Consider the following 19,056-nt stretch of genomic DNA (forward strand, 5'->3'; position numbering starts at 1 on the left):
TCCCGGAAGCCAGTCTGCCCCTCTGCGCCTGCGTCGCCGACTAACCTCCAAGGGGGCTGAGCTTAGCTGGCCGGAAGCCCCAGCTCCCCGACTTGTGCTTCCGGATCGCAGCCATGGCGGTGGCAAATTCAAGTCCTGTCAACCCCGTGGTGTTTTTTGATGTCAGTATCGGCGGCCAGGTGAGATCCAGGCGACCACTCAGACCTACGCGGAAGGGAAGCTGAGCGGGCTTAGGCAGAACCCACCGGCTCCTGGGAGAGCGGGCGCGGGCAGGCATGTAGACCACCGACCTGCTGCCGGGAGGGCGTCGCAGCGCCCTGCTGCTCGAGGCATGGGGTGGGCGCCAAGGGCTGGACGAGGGAGCTGGATCTGGGGGCGGCGGGACCACCTGCCGGCCCCGGAGCCCTTGCCTGCCTCGGACTCAGCCTCCTGACCGTCTACCTCCTGCTGCAGGAGGTTGGTCGCATGAAGATCGAGCTCTTTGCGGATGTTGTGCCCAAGACGGCCGAGAACTTTAGGTAAGGAGCTGCACCCACCTTCCCTCGTCGCCCATCCCAAGCCCGTAGGCAGCCCGTGTGTCTGCAGGTCCGTCCACTCAGGACCCTGGAGATCCAGGTCCTTGCGTTATTTAGAGTCTGGGATTGTTCCGTGTCGTCTTTTGTGGGGAACTGGCTGGTGTCCGGTGGGAGGAGGCGTTCTGTAGCACCAGGGTGGCTAAATGATTCCTTCTTTCCTTTCAGGCAGTTCTGCACTGGAGAATTCAGGTCAGTGTTGGACTTGCGTGCCTGCTCCCAGGGCTGTCCTGGGGCTGCACTGTGCTGCAAAGCCACAGGCAGGTCTTGAGTGGCTGCAGGTGGTGGAGTTGCCTCATATCCCCTCTCCCAGCCACCTGTAGGCGAGCCCCTTGGGCTGCAGTCTTGAATTGGAAAGGCCTCTGTTAACTTGTCATTATTCAAAGTCTCTTTCTTTCTGGTTCTAGAAAAGATGGGGTTCCCATTGGATACAAGGGGAGCACCTTCCACAGGTAAGGATGAAGACTGGTCCTAGGATTCTGCTCAGATACCGAAATCCAGGGATGCCTGGTCCCTTCCATAAGTTGCAAAGTACTCATTTACTGTGTATGTACAAAATTTTGCACCCAAATTTTCTTTGGCTTCCCTTTCTGATATCTTTTTCATGTACCCTTGTTTTTACATGTAACCCACATAGTCCTCCCACATACTTTAGGTCATCTCTAACACACTCCTGCTACCTAGTAAGACATACTGCTTTATTGGGGGGAAAATGACAAGGAAAAAAACCCTCTACATATTCAGGTACAGGTTTTTTTTCCTCCCCAAGATGTTTCATCTCAGTGTGCTTGAATTCATTGGCTGTAGAATCTGTGGATATAGAGGACTGGTTGTACTTTGTTAAGGGATTAGGATTTTTATTTACATTTTTAAGAGGCTGAGAATTAGCTTTCATCTGCTGCCTCAGCACCTTCCACCTTCATCGCCACCGAGATGCAGACAACAGCCAAAGCTGGGCCAGGCTGAGGCTGGAATCCAGAAACTCAGTGTATCTCTCCTGTGTGGATGGCAGGACCCAGTGACGTGAGCCACCACTCACTGCTTTCCAGGGTGTGCATGGGCGGGAAGCTCTAAGTGGGAGCAAGCCAGACACTCCGATGTGGGCTATGGATGTCCCCAGGAGTGTTTTAAACACAAAACTAAACATGTGCCCTCCAGATTAGGAATGTTAAAGAAAATTAAGTCAGCCCAATTCTTAGATCTTGAGAAGAACTGCTTTCATGCCCTCAACAACTTAAGGATTTAGTCTCCCACTGACTCATTTTATGTGTTAAACACAGAAACTGCATCCTTCCACTACCACTATCCTGTCAATTTTATGCCGTTGTTTGTGTGAATACAGAGTTTAAAGGTTTGCTTGTTCATTTGGAAGGCAGTTACAGAGAGGGAGATCTTTCATTCACTGGTCACTCCTCAAATGGTTACAATGGCCAGGACTGGGCCAGATTGAAGCCAGCCAGGAATCTGGAACTTCATCTGGATGTCCCACACAAGTAGCAAGGACCCAAGTACTTGGACCATCTTCCACTGCTTTCCCAAGGGAGCAGGGAGCTGGATGGGAAGAAGAGCAGCTGGGAGCTGAACCAGTACCTGTAGGGAATGTTAGTGGGGCGGGTGGTAGTTTAACGTGTACCACCATAATGCTAGACCCTAATTTTTCTGGTTTTTTTTTTTTTAATTTATTTGAAGGTAAGCTGACAAAAAAGGTAGACAGAGGGATAGAGATCTTTCATCCACTGATTTATTCTCCATATGACTGCAACAGCTAGGGCTGGCCCAGAGCAAAGCTGGGAGTCCAGCCCACAGTGTGGACCATAGGGGCCCTAGTATTTGAACCATCATCTTTGCATTCCCAGACACATTATTGGAGCTGAATTGGAATTGGAGTGACCGTGCTCACACAGGATGGTGGTGCCACAGGTGATGGCTGATGTGGCTGTGTCACATTGTTGCCTCTACGTAAGCTCTTTTAAAGCACTTGGCTACAAGGATTAACACAGCAGCGGCACCCATCTAAGGCTGACTAGAAGTTGCCGAACACATGTCCTCACAGAAGTGTTTTTTGGGGTGGCACTATAGCTCAACAGGCTGGCTAATCCTCTACCTACAAGCACTGACATCCCATGTGGGTACCAGCTCGTATCCTGGCTGCTCCATTTCTGATTCAGCTCTCTGCCTATGGCCTGGGAAGCAGCAAAGGATGGCCCAAGTCCGTGGGCCCTGCACCACATGGGAGACCCAGAAGAAGCCCCTGGCTTTAAATTAGCTCAGCTCTGGCCATTGCAGCCGTTTGGGGAATAAACCAGTGGATGGAAGATCTTTCTCTGTGTGTCTCTTCTCTGTAAATCCCTCTTACAAATAAAGAAAAATAAATCTTAGACAAGGAAAGTGGCTTTTGTGTAAGGCTGTGGTGGCCCTTTGTGGATGGTTGCAATTCCGGCAGTCTTTTTGTGGTAATTACTGTCAGCTGGCAGTGGTGAGCAGGAACCCCTTCTGCATAACCTCCCAGCTTTATGTTTTTATTGTTGTAAGAGTTAACAGCCTTTACATGCATGTGCATGTATGGTACCTAACCTCTGGCAACATGTTTTATTTTCTGTTGCAGAGGAGGAAGCTGAGGTTGAGAAAAGTTGAGGATCCTGCCCAAGAGCACTAGCAACCCACATTAACCCTCTGTGTAGCGGGCCATCGCCATTCTTTTTTTTTTTTTTTTTTTTTTTTTTTTAAGATTTACTTTTATTGGAACTGCAGATTTGCAGAGAGAAGGAGATACAGAGAGGAAGGTCTTTCACCTGCTGGTTCACTCCCCAACTGGCCACAATGGCTAGAGCTCAGCTGATCCAAAGCCAGGAGCCAGAAGCTTCTGGGTCTCCCACATGGGAATAGGGCACCAAAGATTTGGGCCATTCTTTACTGCTTTTCCACACCATAAAGCAGGGAGCTGAATGGGAAGCGGAGCTGTTGGAACACAAGTTGGCACCATATAGGGATCCTGCAGTTGGAGGTGGAAGATTAGCCAGTTGAGCAATTGCACTGGGCCCTGTAGCTCTCCATCCTATATACATTCTCTGCTGTTCCTATCCCAAAAGCTAACATTGAGTCCTTAACATGCCTTTTGCTTTGGTGAATTTTTCTTAACTTTTCCTGCAGGATTTTCACTGTTACTGTGCAAGTACCAGATTACACACTTAGATCAACTCCATAGTTAATTAGGATAAAAAGGTTCAAGGGCTGTAGGAAAGTGGGTAAGACTGTTGTTTCCACATTGTTTCCTTCATGTATCTGAGGTAAAAGGGGATATTGAGGGAGAAGCCCCACCCAGTTTCCCACCCACCCCAGATCCCAGATGTGGGGCATGCTCTGAGATTCTTGCTCAAGTGGTTTTGATAGTTCACCAGTTATTAATCGCTGGCAATCTTGACAATCCAAGCACAATGAAATTGTTGAAGAATCCACTGATTGACATAGTCCATCTTAGAGCCTCCGTTTGCCCAGTATTTCACTGCCAACAAATAGCTGAGGTGGTTGATTGACTTGTTCTGTCTTCTCTCTTTTCTTGGTTAAGGTTTGAATCCGGCATTTCAATTGGGGAGATCCCCAAAGAAACTGTGTCTGAGGTGTTCCCAGACCAGATTCTTGTATGTACTAGCAAGAACAGGGCCCAGCACAGTCCATCGCCCTAATCAGCTGGTGGTTGCAATTGCTGGGTTGGATCTGTTCTCAACCCCGACTTCCAACTGGAACCAATGGGTGTTGCAGTCCAGCCTGATTCTGCCTAGCACATACTCGGCCCTCACATAAACCAGTGGGAGCTGCAGCCTAGTCAGAGCAACCCACAATAATCCCCGGTAGGCCCACCTCCGCCCTGGTTTGCCACGCCAGTATGTGTAGCAGACCAGTCCAGTCTGTCCCACATTCCATTTGGCTCTAGTACATGTCAATGGGTATTAAAGCCGAGTTCCATAAGATGCTCTTATTTATAACTAAAACTGTGTTTTATGGTTAGTCATCCTTTCAGCCCACTCATTCCAAAAAGAATAATAATTGGTAAGTGAAAGTGTTAAACGTTGTACTTTTTTTTTTTTTAAAGATTTATTTTTTTTATTGGAAAGTCAGATATACAGAGAGGAGGAGAGACAGGGAGGAAGATCTTCCCTCCAATGATTCACTGCCCAAGTGAGCGCAACGGTTGATGCTATACCGATCCAAAGCCAGGAGCCTCTTCCGGGTCTCCCACGCGGGTGCAGGGTCCCAAAGCTTTGGGCCATCCTCGACTGCTTTCCTGGGCCACAGGCAGGGAGCTGGATGGGAAGCGGGGCTGCCGGGATTAGAACCAGCGCCCATATGGGATCCCGGGTGTGCAAGGCGAGGACCTTAACCACTGTGCCATAGCGCCGGGCCCAAATGTTGTACTTTAAAGTTAACATTACAATGACCGGGTAAGTGTTTTTCATGGAATCCTTTTTCAGGATCCTTTGCTCTCTGTTTCAGGGTCATAAAGGATTTCATGATTCAGGGTGGAGACTTTGTTAATGTAAGTGTTATTCCTTCCCTGTCAACCCTGGGGAGTTAGTTTGTTGTTGTTAATTGCTGCTTCTGTTTTGACTGTGGAGACCCAGGCTTGCACTTGAGAACAGTGGTCAGGATCGATGAGGGTAGAGGAAGAGGATGGTTATGGGGATGTCCTTTAAAGTGGTTGGCTGCTGCTCCCTGCACAGTGACAGCTCTTGGATGGAGTCCACACCTGCACCTTTTGGGGCCACAGGCCGGACTCTCCCAGTGTACTGCCAGATGATCCATGGGGGGACCCTCGGGAGCTGTTAGAATGCAACTACAATTTGCTTGTTATGAATGGAGGAGGAAAGCCTCTTTGAGTGAGCTAGGCACTTACATCCTGTCTGTCCTTCTGTTGTCGCAAGGCCTGGAAAGCTAGAGTTTTCATCAGAAGTTGAGTAGGCAAGCAAATGGAATGACATAGATAGTTCTAGAGGGACACTTTACTGTATTTACTAGAAGAGGCCAGTGAATGGGCTAAGCATGATTTTCTTAAAAAAAAAACTCACGTATTTGAAAGGCAGAGACACACAGACACAGGCACACATACACATGAGAGAGACGGGGATGGATTTCTTCTGCCAGTTGATTCACCAAATGCCTGTAACAGCCAGGACTGGGCCAGGTTGGAGTCCAGAGCCAGGGACTCAAATCTGTGTCTCATGGGTAGCAGGAACGCAGCTACTCGAGCCATCATCCACTGCCTCCCAGGGTGTACTTGAGCAGGGAACTGGCACTGGGAATGGAGCTGAGACTCAAACCCAGGAATTCTGATGTGGGATGTGGGTGTCCCAGACAACATTTTAACTGCTGGACCCATCATCTGTCCCTTTCATCTCATTTCTAGGATGCCCGATGCTCTGTGTTGCTAACATTTCCCTTCTTTTAACTCAGGGAGATGGTACTGGTGTTGCCAGTATTTATCGGGGGCCGTTTGCAGATGAAAACTTCAAGCTTAGACACTCAGCGCCAGGCCTGCTCTCCATGGTAAGTGAGGTCCAGGGGTACTGTTAGATTTATAACCAGCTGGTTTGTCTGGAGGCCCCAAGCTCCGGATGGAAGGAAGTACTTCCTTCTCCTGCTTGGCCCAGGCCTCAGGCTCTAACACCCTGCCTCCTTCTGTCTGGTTTGATTTTGTTGGACAAGGCCCACTAGCAGATTGGGGAACCAAAGCTGAGTTCGGCGAGTGTTTTCTTAACCTCTGTTTGACCTAGCATGTGTAGCCAGGCATTCACCTGCTGCCCAGTTGCACCTTCCAGACATGGGGATCATCACTATTCATTGGGGTGCGTGGCCCCTGTTCCCCCACTGCCCAGGCACTGCTTTGCCTTTTCCCAGGTCAGGCCTTGCTGCCTGCCATTCCTTCTCTCCAGTCCTGTTCCATTTGACATGTCACTCCCCTTTCCAGCTCCCCTCCTACCCACTCACATCCCTCATCTGCCTCACCGCTCCCTGCTCTCGCATAGGCTTGCTCTTGCTTCTGCCGCCCTTGCTCACACCGTAGCTCTTCTCTGTCCTTGTCCACTCATACACATAGGCATTTTGTGGGTGAAGATCGGCTCACGGTCACACCATTTCAGGTATAGACCTGATCCCTGTGCTCGTAATCCTGTGCGTTCATAGGGGACATGTGCCACGGGGCCTGGCCAGCATGGTGTGACCTGTGCCTCGGGCTGGAAAAGGACCGCAAGGGCCCAAAAGACTGGGAGTGCAGAAGCCGTGACAAAGGAAGGGACATTTGAGCTATTAAAGGGATGTTTACCAGGTAGCATGCAAAAGCAGAGCATTTCTAGTCTTGCACACAGACCATGCAAAGAATTGTGGCCCTAAAGCAGGGTGGCATATTGAAGGTACAGAAAATGGCTAAGGGTAGCGACAACTGCATAGGCACGTGGGAACAGATCCTGAAGGGCTTTGATTTAAAATTTAATTTATCTATTTTACTATTTATCGTAATTTTTTATTATTGTTTTATGATACAGTTTCATAGAATCTGGGATTTTCCATCTTCCTCCTCAAGTTCCCTCCCCATCCATTGATTTCCCCTCTGGTATTACAATAGGTGTCCTTCATGAGCAGCCATAAGTCCATCATGCTGCTATTGAAGTGTTTCCTGACATTGTAGGCATGGTCAGTGTTGGAGAGTCCAGTATCCTACTGTCAGGATATTTTTCTTTTTTTTTTTTTTTAAAGATTTTTAAATTTGTATTGCAAAGTCAGATATACAGAGAGGAGGAGAGACAGAGAGGAAGATCTTCCATCCGATGATTCACACCCCAAATGACCGCAACAGCCGGTGCTGCGCTGATCCAAAGCCAGGAGCCAGGAACTTCATCTGGGTCTCTCACACAGATACAGGGTCCCAAGGCTTTGGGCTGTCCTCAACTGCTTTCCCAGGCCACCAGCAGGGAGCTGGATGGGAAGCAGAACTGCCGAGATTAGAACCGGTGCCCATATGGCATCCTGGCGTTTTTAAGTCAAGGACTTTAGCCGCTAGGCCACGGTGCTAGGCCCTGGGATATTTTCAGCTATTTCATTGGGAGTCCATCTTTGGTCTAGATGCATAGAAATATACTACACTATGTCTCCACATCTGAACATGTCAGTCTCTGCTACACTTGTATTATACATCCCTTTAAATAACAGAGCCAGTAAACACAGACCACGACATGGAGAAAAACAGTACATTTTCATTATCGTGAGATTGAAGAACATATTTATCATTACATTACAGAGAGAAGTATCTTCCATCTTCTGGTTTACTCCTCAGACAACAACTTTGTCTAGCTCAGGCTGAAGCCAAGAACCGGGAACTCAGTCTCCCTCATGAGTGACAGTACCCTGTACCTGAGCCACCTCCTGTTACCTCTCGGTGTCCATCTGCAGGAAGGTAGAACCAGGAGCTGCCTGGGACTCAAAGCCAGGCACTCCCATATGAGACAGGTGTCCCAAGAGGCATTTCAACTGCTGTGCACCAGTTCCAAAAACTGCATTTAAGTTTTTATTTTCAGGCTGCACAGGTAGCAGGATCCTTCAGCACCCAGACCATCACAATATCAGGAAGCTGGGTGCACAGTATCGGGAAGCTGACGGGGGTGGAGACATTCTGATTTGGGATATGAGTATCTCATGTGGTGTCTGAACTGCTAGATCAAACGCCCTCCTCTCCAGCTCCGAGTTTCAGAGTAAGAGTCCTGCTGCAGGGTGAGGACCAGATGGGGCTAGTGAGCCTGGGGCCAGGAAGCCATGTAGGAGGCTGCCACACCCGGAACAGAGACTGGTGCAGCAGCCAGTATACAAGCCCTGTCGGAGTAAAGCCACCCAGGCAAGTACAGGGTGAGGACCTGAACCCTCTCCTTGCACACTGCACCACGACCCCTGAAAAAATCGGGAAGGGAGGGGCCGCCATCCCTGAAGGAGTTGTGAGGGGAGGTCCTGGGATGTGCTGGGATGTCCTGATACTGTGCAGTTGCGCATCCCACAGCACAGGTGGCTGTTTTTGCTGCCATCTACTACTAGGTCATGAATTTGTCAGCAGCAAGAGCTGGCTACCATTCACCTCCAGACCTTACTACCTAACCTGGAAAGGCTTCTGAGCAGACGTTGATCAATGGCTGGTGATCGAACAGAGGCTAGCGCTGCAGAAGATGTGCCCCACAAGTGGTTTGTGTGCATTAATTCATCTGAATGCTCTTCACATCCACTGGAGGGTGCACACGAGGAACATGAAGCACAGAGGTTGCGTGCCTGAACGGGGTCAAGCCCGGTCGTCTGGGTGCAGGCCGTAGGCTGTAAACAGGAGCCACACTACCCCAAGAATGGGTAAATGAGCGCCTACAGGCAGAGCGTGTCCTTGAGCCATACCAATGTGTATGACTTTCTGCACCTGCTTGAGAATAAGTGATTACACATAAGCAGCAAAAAGAAACAAGAAAAGATGACTGTAGTCCCTAGGAATTCAGTCCCACATTCCAAAGTGTGGGACCATTGTGGCCTATTCAGGCAGTCTGCTTTTCTTTCATACGGAAAGTTCTTGAATACCTGCACAAAACTGCAGAGCAGCCCCCATTTTAGGTGGGGGATTTGTGAAGTGTGATGTAAACTCCTTAACCAGAGGTCACCTCTAAACACTCTTTAATGCATTGCCAGTATTTCTCTTCACAGTTGAACAGATTCGATCAATTTCAGTCCATTAAAGATCTGAATAAAAGCCTCTAATAAAACTGCCAGTTATGGGATCTGTCTTTCCTTCAGTGGTATCAGTTTCAGTTTTTCTTAATCATTTTTTTCCAAAATAAAGGAAATGTGCAATAAAACATTCACAAGATTAAATAGAGTGTTTTAAAAGGCAGTGCTGCTGAATTCCAGCCTTGGTTTGCTGTGTGCCTTGGTTTTCCTGTGAATTTCAATAATACATTGGATGTGGCTTTACATATGAATAACTACAAAGCAAATCTGATTAAATATGGTATTTGGGGCAAGCAGGGTGGCGTAGTGCATTAAGCTGCCACCTGCAGTGCCAGCATCTCACATGGGCACCAGTGGAAGTCCCTACTGCTCCACTTTTGATCCAGAGCCCTGCTAATATGTCTGGGAAGGCAGCAGCAGGTGACTCAGGTGACCAGAAGAAGCTCCTAGCTTCATTGAAGCCAGTTCAGGAGCGAGTCAGTGAGTGGAAGTCTCTCTATAACTTTGCCTTTAAAAAACATTTTTTTTTTAATTTTTTAAATCTTAAAAGCGTAAAATGAGCAAGAAAAAAAAGATTAACTATTTTTGTTCTGGGGTTTTTTTGGTTGGTTGGTTGGTTTTTTAAGATGTATTTATGTGAAAGGCAGACTTATGGGGAATGAGAGAAATCTATTCACTCCTCAGATGGCTGCAATGCCTGAGCTGGACCAGGAGCTTCTTCCAGGTCTCCCGTGTGGGTACAGGGTCCCAAGCACTTGGGCCATCTTCCACTGCTTTCCCAGGTACATTAGCAAGGTGCTGGGTTGAAAGTGGGAACCCAAGCTCAAACCAGCACTCATGTGGGATGCTGGTGTCACAGCCCCCATCTCTGTACTTTTGGATGCTAGCCTAGGCTGTGCCTCCTGATAGCTGCTCAGTTTACTAAAAGGAAACATGGCGGGACCAGGGCTGGGAACCTTACCTCTCAGTAAATGTGACCACAGAGACTCACTGCAAACATATTTGGTTTCCATCAGGCAAACAGCGGTCCCAGTACAAACGGCTGTCAGTTCTTTATCACCTGCTCGAAGTGTGATTGGCTGGATGGGAAGCATGTGGTGTTTGGTAAGTTCTGCTCCTGTCCCATTAGCTAGGCTCCCCTTGCGCAAGAGGGAACTTGATGGGGAGCCAGGCCCAACACTGACCAAGAACGCTCAGCGGGTAGAATTGCTGCAGGTAGTAGAGGCCAGGTGGAAGGTGGTGGCGGGGAAGATGTGTGCTAAGAGGACTAGAAGGAAGGGCAGAAAGGGGGAGCTGATGTGATGCAAGACAACCTGGGCAGTATGTTTTCTAAAAGGAAAGACCCAGGTGCTCAAACTAAAGAAATGCTGGAGAGGCAGCAGCTACAGTGAGGCTTTGGGATTGTTCAGATCTCAACCACCTTTTTTTTTTTTTTTTTTTTAAGATTTATTTATTTTTATTGGAAAGGCAGATATACAGAAAGGAAGATCTTCCATCCAATGATTCACTCCCCAGGTGGCCACAATGGCCGGAGCTGCACCAATCCAAAGCCAGAAACCTCTTCCAGGTCTGCCACGTGGGTGCAGGGTTGCAAGGCTTTGGGCTATCCTTGACTGCATTCCCAGCCCACAAGCAAGGAGCTGGATGGGAAGCGGGGCTGCCAAAACTAGGACCGGCATCCATAAGGGATCCTGGTGCTTGTATGGCAAGGACTTTAGCTGCTAGGCTGCAGCACCAGGCCCAACTTTGCCACTTCTTACCTGTGACCCTAGGCCAATCATTTTGTCTCCGATGAATCTTGATTTTTTTTTTCTTTAAAGATTTTGTTTATTTTTATTACAAAGTCAGATATACAGAGAGGAGGAGAGACAGAGAGGAAGATCTTCCATCCGATTATTTACTCCCCAAGTGACCACAAGCCAGTGCTGTGCCAATCCGAAGCCAGGAGCCAGGAACTTCCTTCAGGTCTCCCACACAGGTGCAGGAACCCAAAGCATTGGGCCATCCTTGACTGCTTTCCCAGGCCACAAGCAGGGAGCTGGATGGGAAGTGGAGCTGCTGGGATTAGAACTGGTGCCCAAATGGCATCCTGGCGTTTTCAAGGCGAGGACTTCAGCCACTAGGCCATGCTGTTGGGCCCTCGATTTTCTTTTTTTCTAAGATTTCTATTTTATTTGAAAAATTTGCAGAGAGAGCAGGAAAGTCAGAAAGATCTTTCCATCTACTGATTGACTTCCTAGATGGCTACAGTGGCCAGCACTGGGCCAGGCCAGAGCCAGGAGCCCGGAGCCTCATCCAGGTCTCCTACTGACATGACAGGGGCCCGACAGTTGGGCCATCCTCCACTGCTCTTCCCAGGATATTATCAGGGAGCTAAATCAAAACTGAAGCATCTGGGCCACAAGCCAGCACCCTGTGAGATGTCAGCATCGCAGGCCATGGCTTTACCTGATATGTCACAACACTAGCCCCTAAATTTTTCAAATTTAGTAAAAGGCTTAGTAAGATAATATCTTAAGAACGTGCTTTGGAAATTTACAAATGCTACGTGAACAAGAGCGTTAAGTCCAGCTGGTACTCTTCCTACAGGAAAAATCATCGATGGTCTTCTGGTGATGAGAAAAATTGAGGTGAGTCCGACCTTGCTCTCTTTCTCAGCACTTTCAATCTGGTTCCCACGGACTAGGGAAGCGCAAAGGGGCAGAATCCACACTGCCTCTAGTCCTTGGGCTCTCTTGGGAAAAGAGAGGGAGTACCCTCCTCACGAAGTGCCCTGGACCTGTAGGTGAGCTCCCACACTGAGGGTTGGCCCCTGGCCACCTGCCCTCCTACTGATAGGGTGCTACTCCTCATCCCTGCCCATCTCTCCTTGCTCAGTGAGCATGGCAGGCACCTGGCTGTTCTCCTGGGATGCCACATCTCTGCCCAAGCCCTTGCCCTGCTGTCTCCTCCACCCAATAGGCTGGCCTTTCCCTCCCCATTGCTGGTACCCCGTTCGTCCATCCAGGCCCAAGTCAAGTTTTCTCTGACAAACGTTTCTTTTTATACTTCTTATTTTCCATTCATTTACTTTTTGGCTGTTTCTTTCTTTTTCTTATATCTTTTTTTTGTTTTGCTCTTTCTCTCCTTTTTCTTCCTTTTTTCTCCTGGTTTACTCTGAAAATGCCTGCACTAGCTGGAGCTGAGCCAGGAACTCAGTTCAGATCTCCATGTGGGTGACAGCGGCCCAAGTGCTTAAGCCACAACCTGCTGTTTCCCAGGATATGTGTTAGCCGGAAGCCTCAGCGGAGCTGAGATTGGAAGCCAGCTACTACTCTGATATGGTCAAGGTGTCTTCAACTGCTAGGCCAGCCGCACTCCCCCCGCCATTGCTTTAAGCAGCAGTTTAGTTGCTCTGTCTCTGCTTATCCAACTCTGTTGTGTCTTACATTGCTGTGTATCATAGGTTTGACATTTTTCCAAGTGCTTTCCATTTCTCCTTGAACTGTGTCATACACCTTCCCTGTCTGCTAGGATGTAGATTGTCCCAGTATCAGTCTCTGAGTCTTTGGTCATTAGCCTAGGAGCTGGAGACATCAGAATTGGTTCACAGTGAAGGAGTGAAGAAGTCACCAAGTGGATAAATATCTACTGTGTTCTCTTTCCAGAATGTTCCCACAGGCCCTAATAACAAACCCAAGCTGCCTGTGGTGATATCACAGTGTGGGGAGATGTAGCCCAGACCAAGACTGAATCAGGTAAGTCTTTGTCCTGCTTGGTTAGGAATCAGAGAAGAGGGCATTGCAGCCGTAAGACGTACTTTGGAGTTGTTGCCCTTCTGGGCCTGTTTCCACTTCACGGTCACAGTAAAGCTCAATAGAAGAAGAGTGTGTCTTAGTCCCTTTTTTTTATTGCTGTAACAGAATGCCCAAGACTGAATAACTCTGAAAGAATAGCAATTTAATGTCTCCTGGTTCTAGAGGCTGGGAAAACCAAGAACTTGATGCAGGTTCCAGTTTCTTGTGCTTCAACTTAGAGGAGAAAGTGGAAGGGTAAGTGGGCAGTGGGCAGAGAGCACGAGGCTTGGACCTGCTCTCTGATAACCTGCTCTTGCACTAACTAGTCCAGTCCCAAATGAGCAAGAGCTCACTCCTGATATGCATTCATATTCTCATGAAGGCCCATGACCCAGACACCTTACCAGGCCCCAATGCTGCTCAATCGAGGAACTGGGTGTGTAACACGTAAACTTCTGGAGAACGCTCAAACCCCAGCAGATGACTAGAGCAGTTTGTAGTGTACAAGGCATTAGCCTGCAGACTGCTCAGGCAGTTTCTAGCAGCAGTGTCTAGTTGTGGTTCCATTTGGTAGCTGTACTGGCTCCCTCCTTGCCTCTTTTTGGAAGTGATGCTGCACTGACGCTCCAGGCCCTGACGTTCTGTCTGCCAACCTCATGCCCAGATCTTGCCCGAGTCAGCCTACATGCTCCCTTCTGTGCCCTGCCCTGTACTGAGCGGAACGCAGGGTGCAGGAGATTACGGCATGCCTCTTGCCTTCAGGATCCCTGGTCCCCCCAGGTGATCACTAGCGCTGTGTGTGAGATTGCAGAGGGAGGCAATGAGTAGCCAGCAGGTGAAGGACGCTGGGGTTTTTTTCTGTTGTTATTTTTTTTTTTCAAGGCTGCGGAACAGAAGGTTAACACGTCGAACACACTTAGACCTTTCCCATAGGTTAACATGCTTGTCTTACCGTTTTGCCTTGACATTTGTTTTGTTTCTATCTTCCTCCTTCCTCTCCCATTCCTAATCCCTCTCCTCTCTTGTACTCCTCTTCCTCTCTTTTCCTTCTTTGTTGTGCTTCTCCTTTTCTCCATTTAAAAGTTGTAGATTTTTGACATTCTCTCCCCAAACACTAGGAACTGCTAGAACTAAAGAACATCCCTGAACACCACAGTAATGTTCTCTAACACATAGCACTTGTTCAAGCTTCCCACTTGCCCCGACAGTGATTGCTGTAGCGTAGAAAGGGGGAAAATCCAATTAAGGCTCCCCTGTTTTATTAGACAAGTAATGTGATACAATCTAAAAACTCACCAAGCAGGGAGAGGGCAGGTCCCCTTTGCCTGCTTGGGTGTGTACAGGAGGTGTGTCCAGCGGAGCCCTTTCCCTTGCCATCTAGTTTTAGGAGGTTTTCTTTTTCTTAAATAACATCATACTGTGTTTGTCTGTTTTTTCAGTAAACTTGTTAGTTCATGTAAAATTGCCTTTGTGTGTAAAAAAACGAAACATGCTGTCATACCAACCCCACGAGCTGCTGATGTCGCACGGAGCCAGTCCTCCCTGCCTGCAGGTCCCAGTTCTGCAGGTGCAACCAACCGCCTGACTAAACACACGCAGACATCCTTTCTGCTCATTATTCTCTGAATCTTACCACAACTTCCCCTAGCGCTCACATTGCATTCAGTGTCATAAATAATCCAGAGAAGACATAAAGCCTCCAGGAGGATGAGTGGGTTCCAAGCAAATAATATACCCGCTTATACGCAGCACATGGCTGTGGACTTTGTAACCTAAGAGGGTCTAGACTATTTACCTTTCCTTTAATGAGTGTCAATTCTGCATTTCATGTATTATGATTGTTTTCTACAAATATATATAGATTTTTTTTTAATTTTATTTTTATTGGAAAGTCAGATATACAGAGAGGAAGAAAGAGAGAGAGGAAAGTCTTCCGTTTGTTAATTCACTCTCCAAATGGCTGCAATGCCCAGAGCTGAGCCACTCTGAAGCCAGAAGCGAAGAGCCTCTTCCAGGTCTCCCACACAGGTACAGGGTCCCTAGGCTCTGGGCTGTCTTCGACTGCTTTCCCAGGCCACAAGCAGGGAGCTAGATGGGAAGCAGGGCCGCCAGAATACTAACTGGTGCCCACATGGGATCCTGGCACATGCAAAGCAAGGACTTTAACCACTAGGCTGCCATGTCACCTCTCCAAATATGTTTTAAGGAAAAATTGGCATGTGTTACTTACATTTTGTGATAGCCTTTGCTATTTTCTCAAATTTGATGATGTCAGAATTATCAATCCTTTGAGGCTTCTTTGACTCATTTAAGAATAAGAAAGTCATGGGCCCAGCACGGTGGCCTAGCCCTTGAATGCCCCAGGATCCCATATGGGCACCGGTTCTAATCCCGGCAGCTCCACTTCCCATCCAGCTCCATGCTTGTGACCTGGGAATGCAGTCAAGGACTGCCCAAAGCCTTGGGACCCTGCACTTGTGTGGGAAAACCAGAGGAAGCTCCAGGCTCCTGGCTTCGGATTGGCTCAGCTCCAGCCATTGCAGCTGCTTGGGGAGTGAACCATCATATGGAAGATCTTCCTCTCTGTCTCTCCTCCTCTCTGTATATCTTTCTTTCCAATCAAAATAAATAAATCTTTAAAAAAAATAGAAAGTCTTGACTACTTCAGATCGCAATCCGTGTTATTCCTAATATTTCTGTAGCTTTATTTTTCTTTCATGACTACCTAGCATTTATCTTTATGAATAGTAGGAAGTAGAACTTTTGTGTTTTTTCCAGATGGAGCTGTAGGCTTGTACCACACAATATGAATGACTGTATGTACATCTATCCGTGACTCACATTGTGCTCAGAGCACTTGGCAATTCCAGGCATTCAATATCAACGTATTACATGAGCTGGTAGAGAGGCGGAATGTTAGGCATTTTAGGCAGGGAACTGGTGTGTCAGCAATGCCAAGGCAGGAATGCACAAGTATATGCTGGGAGCTGCGCGTGAGCCTCTCCCTGCAGAGGCCAAATGGTCCTCCCCGGCCCCATTTGACAGCCTGCGCTTTGCTCCACCGTCTGTCCCCTCTCAGTAGCTGCTTGGTGGGTCCCACCCTGACCTGCTCCCTGCATCTCCTAGACAATCAAAGATCAGCTGTTTAGAAATTCTTTACGTCGGGAGTCTCCCTGCTGCATTTTCTGAGTCTGTTATCGAAGTCCCTATTGGCGGCTTGGTTTCTGAGGGTGGAGATCCTGAGGATCATGAACTTCCCCTCTGACCATTAGCAGAAGCATGTGAGCTCTGCCCCCACAAAAGCCCCTCTTGTCAGCTTAGGGCTCCAACGGAATGTACTCCTCAGATGCCCATTGGATGTTCCAGAGCCTGTGTGAACTAGGTCTTTAGGACTGTGCAAGAAATCATGCCTTCCGTCGGGAAAGGGAAGGTCTGTGTGTGTGTGGCCTGTGTTGTGTGGAAGCCGCAGACCATGCAAATGGGGAGCACTTGTAGTGTGTTAAAGGCTAAATTTTTCATTTTGTGCAATTCAAGAGCCGTATGTAGTTAGTGGCTCCAGCGAGCTCTAACATTAGGTCCCTCTGATTCGGTCTCAACCCTGACTTGCTAAGAAGTCAATCTCATAATATTATTTAGAGATACTATAATAAAAACTTTTATTTATGAATTATATTTTTTAGATTTATTTATTTTTATTGGAAAGGCAGATATACAGAGAGGAGGAGAGACAGAGAGGAAAATCTGTCCAATGATTCACTTCCCAAGCGGCCGCACAGCCAGAGCTGAGCCGATCCGAAGCCAGGAGCCAGGAGCTTCTTCTGGGTCTCCCACGTGGGTGTAGGTTTCCAAGGCTTCGGGCTGTCCTGCACTGCTTTCCCAGGCCACATGCATGGAGCTGGAAGGGACGCGGGACAGCCAGGATTAGAACCAGTGCCCTTATGGGATCCTGGCATGTTCAAGGCAAGGACTTTAGCCACTGGGCTACTGTGCCAGGCCCAGGAGCCAGGATTTGAACCAAGGCACTCCAGTGTTGGGTATCACACCCCAGGTGACCTGTTAGCTGCTACACTCAACGCCTACCTCAGTAGCTACTTCTTCAGCACAGATACAACCCAGAGACTCTTTTTCAGTTTATGTTGTCCTTTTTCATGCTTGAATCTCTGGTTCTGCTTGCTCATCTACCTTATAATACTGTAGAAATGTAGATTTACTAATCCTGAGTCAACAACTGCTGCTAAGCTCAGTTTGTTACTCCTTCCCCAATCCCTTCACCTTCCCAGGTCTAGGTGAGGCTGTTCCAACCGGGGGCTCCATCAATGCTTAGTTTGTTCACTCCTCCGGTACAGCATTTAACAGCAGTAGTCACTGATGTGTTGGTCTGTGCTTCTCTGGACTGAGAGCTCTTTGAAGCAAGAAGAGCCATGTTCCCTGACACAGCGCCTGATCCACTAGAACTTAGGTCCTTAGGTGCTGGTGCCTGCCCCTATGCACTTGATAGGTGAATTTATACGTTTTTGTACAGTTTGCTTGGAAGACTCAGGGTGAATCTTCTGTCTGAGCCTGCATCCTGCCACAGGACCCACTGTCCTCAGGAGAAGGGGTGGCTCCCCGTGGTGGCCAGGGAGGCGGGCAGTGATATCTGGCAGTAGTCACTCCTTGCTTCTCTCAGTACAGCTGTCTTCAAGGCCATAAACAGTGCAGGCTTCCTTCCTTTTTACCCCTGCCACCAGAACCTGCTAGGAGGAGGGATTACTCTTTGTTCCGGAGTTGCACCAACTGCTGCCAATTCTGATGAGAAGGGCACAGACTGGAGCCAGGGAGACCAGGAAGCCCCATCACTCTGCTGGTCTTGACCTTAGACAGTAAACCCCGGGACTACTTCGCTGCTTTCCACGGAGATTATGTGTACCACTTGGAGGGGTGAAGGGCGAGTAATAAATGCGACAATATGCTTGGCCGTAAACGCTAGTGTCTGTCTTGGTTCTTGTGAAATGTACCTTTCAACGTTGCAGAACCCAAGGTCCTGCCTGTGGTGAAAATTGGACCAGCTCAGTCCTGCTGGTCCAAAAGAGAAGCAGAGGACAGTGAGGAGCTGCATCTCCTTGCGGGGCCCATGTGCTGCCTGTGTGCCCAGCCTCACTGCTCTCCACTGCTCTGCTGTTGTAGGCCTCGCCTTGCTCCAGTGCTGTGCTTCGGTCAGACACTCTGGATTGGCTTATCCTGCCTGACTGCTGCTATCCACTCAATCAGGAGACTCCGGAAGTACCGCAGGTTCAGAACCCAGGATCGTCTGTGTTTAAGTCTGCAGCTGTAAATAAAGTTTATGTGTGTTTTCTAGTATCATGCTGTTATTTGTTGTTTTTACGTAAGAGACAGAGGTTCCGTCTGGGCTCCCATCTGGATGGCAGGGACCCAGGCACTTGGCTATCACCTGCCGCCCCTGCAGAAGCAAGAGCCTGGACTTGAAAGCCCAGGCACGCATACACAGGACATGAATGTCTCAAACAGTGTGGACCACTGCACCAAGCACCTGCTCGTGTTTAACCTGTGCTGAGGGCCCTGTCTCCTCAGGAAGGCTGGTTGGCTCCAGAGGCCCACGCAGCCCAGGGCCAAGTCCTGGCTGTGTATGAAGTTCTCAAAAGCTTCGTGGAGAAGTGCAATCAAAAGATATATTTATCTGGTATAAAAACACTCTTAAGTCCATGCATACTTTTTCACAATGCCTTTTTCATGAACCTTTAGAAGATCCTCATATGCTTGAATTTCATAATTGTCTTTGCACCAAAATACTTTCAATTCTATTTTCCTTGAACTTTTTGATGGACACTTATGTACCGTCGTGGACTTGCAAACAATGGTAGGTGCCCCATTATAGGTTTAAGCTTATTGGAAACCAAATGCAAAGCCCCAGGGGCTTAACATCACTGGCCAAAAGATGTTTCAGCTCTGCAGTATATGGAAAAAGC

At 48.3% G+C, this 19,056-nt stretch overlaps 1 protein-coding gene across 5 annotated transcripts; it reads left to right on the top strand.

Annotated features, from left to right (window-relative positions):
• Positions 1-94: 94 nt before the first annotated feature.
• Positions 95-18,430, top strand: PPIH (peptidylprolyl isomerase H). Of its 5 annotated transcripts, none has more exons than XM_040974316.1 (10): positions 95-179; positions 454-518; positions 741-764; positions 980-1,024; positions 5,064-5,106; positions 6,021-6,113; positions 10,331-10,418; positions 11,904-11,944; positions 12,962-13,051; positions 18,103-18,430. In XM_040974316.1, exons 1-9 carry the CDS (start codon positions 114-116, stop codon positions 13,028-13,030), a joined length of 534 nt encoding a protein of 177 aa, XP_040830250.1. In that variant the 5' UTR covers positions 95-113; the 3' UTR covers positions 13,031-13,051; positions 18,103-18,430. The 5 variants fall into 5 exon arrangements, with proteins under 5 accessions (XP_040830250.1, XP_040830248.1, XP_040830249.1 ...); XM_040974314.1 differs by having other exon boundaries at positions 18,257-18,430; XM_040974315.1 differs by lacking the exon at positions 18,103-18,430 and adding an exon at positions 17,765-17,888.
• Positions 18,431-19,056: the final 626 nt, after the last annotated feature.

The sequence above is a fragment of the Ochotona curzoniae genome, unplaced genomic scaffold (assembly GCF_017591425.1).
Source record: "Ochotona curzoniae isolate NIBS_2020 unplaced genomic scaffold, NIBS_Ocur_1.0 contig_2404, whole genome shotgun sequence".
NCBI classification, from domain to species: domain Eukaryota; kingdom Metazoa; phylum Chordata; class Mammalia; order Lagomorpha; family Ochotonidae; genus Ochotona; species Ochotona curzoniae.